This window comes from Neolamprologus brichardi, chromosome 4 (genome assembly GCF_056152115.1).
Source record: "Neolamprologus brichardi isolate AB-2024 chromosome 4, ASM5615211v1, whole genome shotgun sequence".
Taxonomy (NCBI): Eukaryota; Metazoa; Chordata; class Actinopteri; order Cichliformes; family Cichlidae; genus Neolamprologus; species Neolamprologus brichardi.
This window is the reverse complement of record NC_142107.1, coordinates 17,702,391-17,712,287: the sequence shown is the minus strand read 5'-3', so window position 1 is coordinate 17,712,287 and position 9,897 is coordinate 17,702,391. Positions and strand designations below refer to the sequence as shown.

Here is a 9,897-nt window from a genome sequence, read left to right as displayed (position 1 = left end):
CACTAACATGACATAATAGAGAGTTATGTGTGATAAGCACGTAGCACCATTTACAGTAAGCACAAACATACCTTAGGGACTTGGCTCCTGGTTATTTTATGAGGAGGAAATGATGCGGAAGAGGTGATAAGACCCAGATGTTCTTTGGAAATGTTTTCTAAATGCATCCTTCGCTCAGGCAAAAAATAACAAACACGTCTAATCAGCTCGGTTTCTTTGAGATACAAACATTCATTTAGGGAGGGTTTTTTTGGTCATAAAAGGCACAATATTATTCTTCAGAATCCTATTTTTAGTCCAAGGTTTGGATTTTAATGTTAATTACAGTCTTTTGTTTGACAAGACATCAGATTCTTCTCAGTTTTTAGGCTAAGTCCAGGGTTCACAAGGAGCAGCCCACAGGTATGTGATGATGTGATACAGTAATTTCAGCTCTTCTCAACAAATACACGTTAAATAAAGCAACACTACTGGGTAAAAAATAGTACACTGGCACTCAGACGTCAAAACTTTGAGGAACAATAGGCCAGATTAAAAAAGAAAGTTCTAAATGCATATAACAGAAAATGCATTAAAAAATATTTTTACACATGATTATTTGTAGGGTTTGTGAGGTACTTCTTTTGTGCATAAACTGATTTATTTTATATATAAAACTAACTTTTATAACATTAAAAAAATATCCCGACAAGGATGAAGCAAATTGTGACAGGAGGCAAAACAGGAAGTGAACAGAAAAAAATAGTTGCATATAGAAAAACAAATTTCACCCTTATACTCTAAGCAACTGGGCTTCCTTGAGTCATTTGGGAATGGATTAATCTGTTTTCATTGGAGGGCATGACTATCTCTGATTCACTGAATCCTTTTCTCAAATATGGCATAAACAAACCAGGCAAGGACCACACCAAAAAAGAGAACCATGGTGACAAGAAAAACACTAAACCAGAATTGGTATGTTAAAAATGAGGTTAGACAACAGTTCTCCCTATTCTCTTAATAACAAGAAGTAGTTTGCATGCAAGGGACATGCAAGGCCCGTACTGAGAGAATGTGACAAAGGGTGGTGAGAAAACACGATCATTTAAATATGTTAATTAGAAAAAGAATAGATAACGTTCTCACGCTGATAGTTAGGAGGTTTGCATGCCACAGGTGCATGAAATTTGGCTCCCGGGAACTGAAAGCCTACAAAAAAATATTATATAACCTTTGCGTGTCCTGGGGAGTGTTCTTATAATTCTTAGTGCAACAGTTATTGTCTCCGTGCCAAAGTTATACTAGAGCTTACATAAAACGTTAACGGTAGTCGCTCACAAAAGGACCCCCTTTACACGCAAACAGACACTAAAACAAACTTTGCGATTAAACTTCAATAAAAAAATCTAAAGACTGCCCATCTTGACAGCTGAGAACTATGTGAACTATGTGCATTTGAGAGTTAGGGGAAGTGGGTTTGTTAAGCATTTGCACACAGACAGGAAAGGGCTTCGGAAAAAGAAAGGCAGAGGCACGTGTGAGTGCAAAATGCAAAAACACATTTGCAGTTTCAGAGAAAAGGAGTGTACTGTGATAGTTGTGTGCGTGTCTACCTCTGCGAATGAGCTGTTACTTGTTAACACAATGCATTATGCAATGCCTGCATTCCTCGTTACAGTGTTTCTAAGCTAACTGTAAACAAAGTGCGTCCAGGTAACCAGGTGTGGGGTGGGTGTGCTCCTGATTTCATCAGTGCGTGTGGGAAGAGTGATAACGATGCTAATAGAGAGCCATTATTTAGAAATGATTCAGACAAAAAAAAAAAGTGAATCACCCAAAGAAATTAGAAGAAAGAGGAAGTGCAGACTGAAGGAAAAAGGAAGCATCTGTGCCAAGTGAGAGTAGTAGTATTACTCTCTGCTTGCCTTACTGCTGCAAACTCTTTTTGCGCAGTATCAGAGATACACCTGCATACCTGAGTCACTTACATGCCTTGACACACCAGACATCACTTTATATCACCACATCACAGCGAAACACTGATGCATGGACTGCTTGATGTTTCTCACCAGCTGCACCTGGAGCAAAGACACTGCAAGCTGAACAAGAATTTAAAACTCTGAAGTATGTGCTGCAGGGCATTCTCACTATATCCACCAAATATTTATGAAATGATTCATTTCTAAGGCTTTAGTTTGATGTTTGATGATCTCCACCAAGCTGGATATGGAGTTTCTCTTAAAAACTCTGTTTTGATCAAAATCTACATTTTGATGGTCCATATTTTCTTGTGTATATTATCTAAAGAGTTCGATCTCACAACAGAGAAAGCTTTTGATACTAAGTCAGATAGATTTGTGTCTGTCGACCAAACAACTTTTTATGATGGTGCAGCTGCAGGAGGCACAGCGTACATGCTAACACTGTGCTGTTTTGACATTTTGCTCAAGATGCGACTAAGATATCAATCCGCTGCCAGGTCTAGTCCCAAGACAGACTCCAGTGCTTAAAGGCCCAGAAGAGAACAGGATGTCCTCAATGTCATGACGAAAAAGAATGTCTAGAAAAGTTAATCCAAGACAAGAAGACATTTCCCATGACACAATGCTTGACATTTCCTGGACTGCAGAGGTTTTGTACACAAATGGGTCCTGTGGAATGCCAAACCGGCAGGTCAAGCAATGGCCATCGGGGTTACGGCTGACGTAGAGCCTCGTGTCAAGCAGGGTACTTAAAAAAAATAACCCTGAAAGATCTCTGATATAAAAATCTCTGAGAAAAATAAAAAACATGTATAAAATATAATGTCCTCCCATGCAACTTATACATGACCTTTGCTTTAATGGCCTTCACCCAAAATACTGACGTCTATATTTGTTTCCTCGACTCACAGCAAGCACACTGAATTATGAAAGTACAGCTTGTTTGCGAGTAATGCTTTTCGATTGTTTGGATTTCTTAAGAATAAAACTTTTACAACAGTATACATTTTAAAGGATAGTAAATAATGAGCTTTTGTGTTAAAATAGTTTGCCTTCTATACATCAGAAAATACAAAAATGTGTTGATTCAGCCTCAGTACATGTGAGCTCAAAACCCTTCATACTTTCCACTTATCCTCTCCTGTTTCAGTTATGATGATTTTACCAGGACCGAGTAAGCCTCACTGCCTCTACAGTATGTTACCATGTGAAAAACTGTGAAAAACTGATCTTTACAGAAGTAAACCTGCCACGAGCTCCAAGGTTGTCAGAACGAAACAATTCGCAAAAGCCACATCTCTCAACAGTTGGCAGTTTTTAAGCAGGCATGCGATATAAAGACTCGCTTTGGGTTTTATCTTCCTGGATGAATTCTCAGAACGGGGAATACATTCGATCTCTCGCTTGGGTCCGAGTTGTGCAGTAGGTTTCACAGGACAGGGGATACCTTCTATTTTTTTCCTGTAACATATGAGTAATAAAGCCAACTGCAACAGACAGAAGCCCAGAATGACTCCCAGACACAGACAGTTTACTTATTTTTGTAGTTTACACGTGCACATTTTATTGAGTGAAATAAAAGCTTTCAGGTGGCTGGACGGGAATTAAAGTTCAAATCAAATCAAAACAAAGTCACATTATCTACTGGCATGTAGACAACACGAGACACGCCAATCAAATTATACCATTTGCGTGGCATTTCTGTCTTCAAAGGAACAGCATCCGTTTTATTATCTGCATCAACTGTGCAAAGGCTTTTTACTGACTGCAGTTTTTATTAGACGACATGACACAAAAAACCCTGACCTATATAAGAATCAGAGTCACAGCAGGTTTGCATGTCCTTAAAACCTACAGAGAAGCAAACAAAAAAAGAAATGTAATAATTTTAGAGCGCCCTAATATCATCAGTGAATATTTACCAAGTATCAGCTTCGAGACAACTTCATAAGACTTTTGTCTTCCTGTTGTTTTGGAGAACTATTGCGATTACATTATCTCATAGAAAGGCATGACAGGTAAGGAAGCTCTAATATATCTGCATAGAAATGGTTTTGTGTTGTACTACACGTATACAAAGAGGGAAAAGTGTCGAGAAAGCTACTTAGATTACTTTAAACGCCCCCAGTGAAGCCTCGTTTAACCTTGTTATCAGGTATAGCGTGACATTTAAGTTTCACCACAACCACCACTACACGTCTTCAGCTCTTTCACTTCTGCTCATTACTCTCACATGGGATATCCTGTTGAGCCCATCTGGTTCTGAAGCCGCTCACTGCTGTTGAAACCCTGCTGGGTCTACATCACATGGGTCTGTTGTGGTACAGCAAAGTTCAATGTGACTCTCAGTCCACCGCAGGGTGAGCACATAAACAGACAGACAGGAGCAAGCTGGCATGCTTTTCCCCCCTTAAGTACCATATACAGTAGCTCTTTCACTATTTGCCCTGTGATCTCAGTGCAGAAGGCCAGCCTGCAACCTCAACGGCAGACTCTCCATCAAGCACTTTACTTGTCTCCGAAAAATGTCACAAAGACACAGCTCTGTATGTGTGATATCCTTGTTTTTTTTCCATCAGCAGCTGTGAGATCTGCAGAAGTCTGTTTACTTTGAGTGCTGTGAGCCGGTCCTGCTTAACAGGCATTTTAAAGGCTTTTCCAGGCCAGTGTGCATCTCCACTAGACCTTGTCTTGATAATTATTTGGCCAAAGGGAGCCTGCAGGCCATGTGGAGCAGGAACCTCCCACGGGAGATAGAATGTACCACGTTGCCAGAGTGGACTGAGAGACACCTAATGGAGGATGTGCAGCCTGTGCATTTCGGATTAAAGGAGACAGAAAAAGATGCATGCATAATCAGTTTTCATTTTCCAGCGGCATTTGCGCATAGCATCCACAGAAAGTTCCATGCTTCTCATCACCTTTTTGTTCAACAACTATAACAACGTACACATGAACATATGTGCATGCGGCATGAATAAAACATACAGCAAAATAAAACCCGTTAAATTTCTGAGGTCAACCAGTACAAGAGTTTGAACAATGCTTGGGAGTTTAAGATATTTGAAAGAGGTTCAAGGCCTGCTGTTATCTGTCCCACAGACTCTGGGACAGCAGCCAAGCTGATGCCATCTCAAGGAGAGGAACGCAACAAAATGGCAGGAAATTCCTACTTGGTTTGGTCCCATCAACATAAGAAATTCTTTTTAAATCCGCCTGCTGAAATGTTCCATAGAGATCCAAGTTATTTTGACTTACCAGAAACACTCAGCTGTAAAAGAATGGAAATGTTATGATAACAGCTTAGGGAGAGATTAAAGAAATAGTAGAATAGAACAAACTGTATGATTCTTAATAACAATCTTTTGTTGGCTCTGAATAGAAAGAAAATTTACGTTAATTTTATTGTAAATTCTGACAGTTCACGATCGCTAAATGGTTGCTAAATTTTTATTATATCTTATCTATACTTTCTTGGGAGCCTATTTAAAACTCACTCCTATGCAAATATTGACTTAATTTAATCATCATCATTAAGAACTTGCACGATAAAACACCTGAACAGAATCCTCGTTGAAATTGAAATATACGTACTTCCTTGTTTATTTCCTCCCAGCATTAAAAACCCATTTAGTTTGCAGTTTTTATCTTGGAAATGCTTCTTTTCCAAACACGTGCAATCAAAGGTGACAAGACTGAAGATTACGTTAGACTGGTTTTACACCTTTGCAATATAACACTCAATTTTTCCCTCGTGCTTGAATTTAACTCAGCTTCTAATTATAGAAGCTTATCCTTAAACGTGCTAACAGTACAAAAGAAAACTAATCTCTCTCAAAGGGTCATTTAATACCATTTTTAGAGAGTTTTTTTTATCAGCTGGCGTAGCATATGGGGCACAGAATACGTAGACCTTCACCCAATACAAATCTGTAAACAGGATGTGAGTCAACGACCTTATGAGAACAGCACTTAATGAACAAAACTTAAACTTGATGACTTGATGTCCTAAAATAAAATCCATTGTTCCCTTTCTCACTATTGTGAGATGTTTCTTTTCCTCGATCAAGCCCCCAGAGGTCAGTGTGGCTTTAGTTGTGTGGTACAAGTCCAGTACAGGGTTTTGCTGCCACCTGGTGCTCATGTCATTGGTGCCATTCAAAATGTAGCCAATGCACAGACACATTGTTAATATGTTGTTCTTTCTCTAAACTAATAATTTTCTGAAATGCACACACATTATATTTCCACAGCCAGCCTATATAAACATGCATGCACTTATATTGCTGGAAAATTCATCAACCACTCAACAACATGACAATCTGTTTCCCACTCATCGCAGCTGGAAGGAATGAAACTATATCAACAAGGACATGAGAAAAAAATAGAAGGACTCCAGGTGGCTGATAATGGGCAGATGTTTAGTCATAAATGTCCTTGTGATAGCGTAGATGTAAAAACAGTTTTCACATGCCTCCATTTTACTCCGTGGCTCATTTTGCAGTATCCTCCTCGCTTTGCTCCAGCTGCTCTTTAAATGTAGGTGAGTTAGGCTCCATGGATAAACAGGTGGTGCTTATCACAGGCTGCTCCTCGGGGATCGGTCTCAGCTTGGCTGTCCGGCTTGCCTCAGACCCAGACAAAACATTCAAAGGTAACCAAAGCTGTGTATGTGTCAATCTTCTCTTTGAGAATATGCATTACATTAAAGACTGGCTTTTAAGAATCATTAAAACCACTAAGATGATGTACACTGTGCAATTTTATGTGACCTATACAAATAACTTAGCAGATGAATCTTCCATGCACATTGTTAATTAAATGTTGTGTGAAAACCATTTACCTCCTTGGGGGTCTACTCTGTAAATTCCTTTTTACATACACATTTAAAATCATCATTAACTGAAGCTTTCTGTTCAGTGTATGCAACAATGAGAAACTTGTCTAAAAAGGAGCGTCTTTTGGAGAGCGTGAAAGGCCTGCACAGGGACACTTTCGACATACTCCAAATGGATGTGACTGATCGGCAGTCCATCCTGGATGCAAGAGATGGGATTGTGGAAAAACGCATAAACATTCTGGGTATGGACCCGTGCCAGTGTGTTCTGATTAGGATTGGAAAATGTGATTTGAGTGGGTTAATGTGCTTATTCTTGCTATTTGCAGTGTGTAATGCTGGTGCGGGTTTGATGGGGCCACTGGAGGTGCAGTCTTTGAACTCAATGAGGCACATCCTGGAGGTTAACCTCCTAGGTACCATCCAGACCATCCAGGCATTCCTGCCACAGATGAAGGCTCAGAGCCAGGGACGCATTCTGGTCACTGGCAGCACCGGAGGCCTTCATGGTGAGAAGTGCAGATGGTTGAGGAATGTCAACAATGTTCTGCATGTGCAGTTTTTGTAGTGATTTGATGGAAACCCTATAATTAGATCATGTTGATACTTGTTACCATGCATAGAATTTCCAAAATAAGCTTTTTGAGTTTCTTATAGGGCTCCCATTTAACGAGGTCTACTGTGCCAGTAAATTTGCAATAGAGGGAGCATGTGAGAGTTTGGCTATCCTCCTGAAACACTTCAACATTCAGTAAGTTGCATAAGTTGGCTGCATGTTGTCTCATTAGTTCAAAAACTACTGGTGTGTATAAAATTAAGATGCAAATATGAATTAAGATACACCATTGTCCAAATGCTACATCCTACAGTGTGAGTCTCATTGAGTGTGGTCCAGTCAACACTGACTTCTTGGTCAACCTGCAGAAGACGGAGCTTGGGGATACGTCTCTCCAACAGGTTGACACCCATACTCAAAGGCTGTATGAAAAATACCTGCAGCATTGTAGATCTGTTTTCCAAAATGCTGCACAAGACACTGAGGATATTGTGAAGGTAATTTCCATGTTTACAGAAAATCATAACTTCATTAACAATGAAAAGAGTTCATTTTCTATTTGAGGTTTTAAGCAAAGGCAACATTTAATTACATTTGCTTAATTTTATAGGGACAATGCATTTTAAGTATGACAATTGTTGTCCATAGTTGACCTTTTACATCCACAATACAAAGCCTTACATAACATATTATGTTTGCAGGCTGGCATGCAAAATAAGAAAGGAGTTAAGTAATATTAAATCATTTTAAAATACACTGAATCATTTTCTTTTTTCTGTTAAAATAAAATTAATACATCCCTCAACACTAATCATTCAGTGATTTAACCCAGACATTGATCATTTTAGAGCTCAAATAAATGAGTGAGCTTTCATGTGCTAACCACACACAGATGTATAAAATTTATTTAAATCTCTAAACGTGTCTACTATTATGTGTTTGTTTTTTTCCTGAAGGTATTTCTGGATGCCATCCAGTCACCTAGCCCCGCCTTCAGATACTTCACCAGCACTACTGGGCCACCTGTAACCCAACTGAAGGTCACAGAACCAGATGAATCGTACATCAGTGCTATGAGCAACATCATTTTCACAACTGAGGAGCAATAATTTTGTAACGACTGCATCACTTCGTGTGCAAATGTTGTTCCTGTTTTACTTTATGTACACGGGTCAATGTTTTGCTCAAATACCCTTGACTCCTGAAACACAGTCTAGAGTAGAGTTCACAGGATTCACTCCATGTTCTATTTTTGTGTAAGGCCTAAACATAGTACTCCTTATCATAAAACAAAAATGTAAAAGTAGACTCTGTTCTAGTTGGTGGAGACATTTTTGATAAGCTTTATTCCTGATGCTTGAGCGATAGAGCGGTTTCTGCATTCCTCTAGTTCCACCCACACTAGCTTGCATATTTTTACTTCATTCATTATAAAAGTCAAAAACACTGTGTGCAAAATTTTCGTAGGCGATTTTTGATTTGCTGTTTTAAGCACAAATGGTCATATAGGGGACTTCTGTATGAATGACAGACACTATATGTTTATTTTCTATAGCTTGCTTAAATGCTTGCTTTAAATTTCCCATTCTGGCATAAATATGTAAAGAATATATCAATAAATGAAGTTTTTAAATACCTGAAATAACTTGAATAATTTGGCTTGTATATTTTTTGTGAATTTATCTACAGGTGCTATTGTGGCCCCTGCACATTATCTCTGTCTGCAGTAAGGGAAAACTGCTATGACTATTTGATAATGCAGATAAAGTATCATAAAGCATATTTCATAAGTATTCATTGTTATGTAAGGGATTATGTGAAACAGTGGAATTTCCATTTATACAGCTAGTTCTGACTACTAACTCTGTCCACTGATCATATATATTCCCACAGAAAACAAACAAATTACCTAATTTATAGATAATTACATAATAACACTGGAAATTTAACAAGTGTGTTTTATCCCAGAAGCCTGCATGTTGTAGGCAAATTTTCTTATGTACCCATTACATAGGGTTTATGATAATATCTATCAGCTGATTGACTACAGGCCTGTCAACAATTAAATGTAGCTACTAAGATGCAAGTACAAAAAATACTATTTCAGTGACATCTTTACACAACGGTGACATTAAAAAAGACAAAAGCTAATAGAAATTATGATTCAAGATCAGAGAAACAAAGAACGGCCTTGAGTGGCTTTCCATTTTAAATTAAATCTAAGGAGTTTTAAATACTAAGGAAAGTAAAGAAATCTTGTTGTGTTATAATAGATTACAGGGATAATCTTAACATACTGACGTTTAGCTTTTAAAGCAATGACCTCTGTAAAGTTAAATGTATAAATACTGAAGGAGGGCCAGCTGGCGCAGCATCCATTCCTTGTGTCTGGCTCAGTCTGGGGTTGTTGAGCCCATGAGTAGTTCCTATTCTAAGATGAGACAGGTTATCTTGTCTGCACCTAGAAGTTTCTGACCTGTCCTTAATAAGACTAATGGTGCTTCTTAAACCCTTCCCTTCTCAAGTGCCCTAATTCCACTCTC

General features: G+C 38.6%; 1 protein-coding gene across 1 annotated transcript; it reads left to right on the top strand.

Annotated features, from left to right (window-relative positions):
- The first annotated feature begins 6,477 nt into the window (after positions 1–6,477).
- On the top strand, positions 6,478–8,770 carry hsd17b1 (hydroxysteroid (17-beta) dehydrogenase 1). The gene is made up of 6 exons (XM_087840355.1): positions 6,478–6,615; positions 6,882–7,043; positions 7,128–7,307; positions 7,456–7,549; positions 7,668–7,851; positions 8,311–8,770. The coding sequence occupies exons 1-6, from the start codon at positions 6,519–6,521 to the stop codon at positions 8,461–8,463; spliced, it is 870 nt and encodes a 289-aa protein (XP_087696481.1). The 5' UTR covers positions 6,478–6,518; the 3' UTR covers positions 8,464–8,770.
- Positions 8,771–9,897: the final 1,127 nt, after the last annotated feature.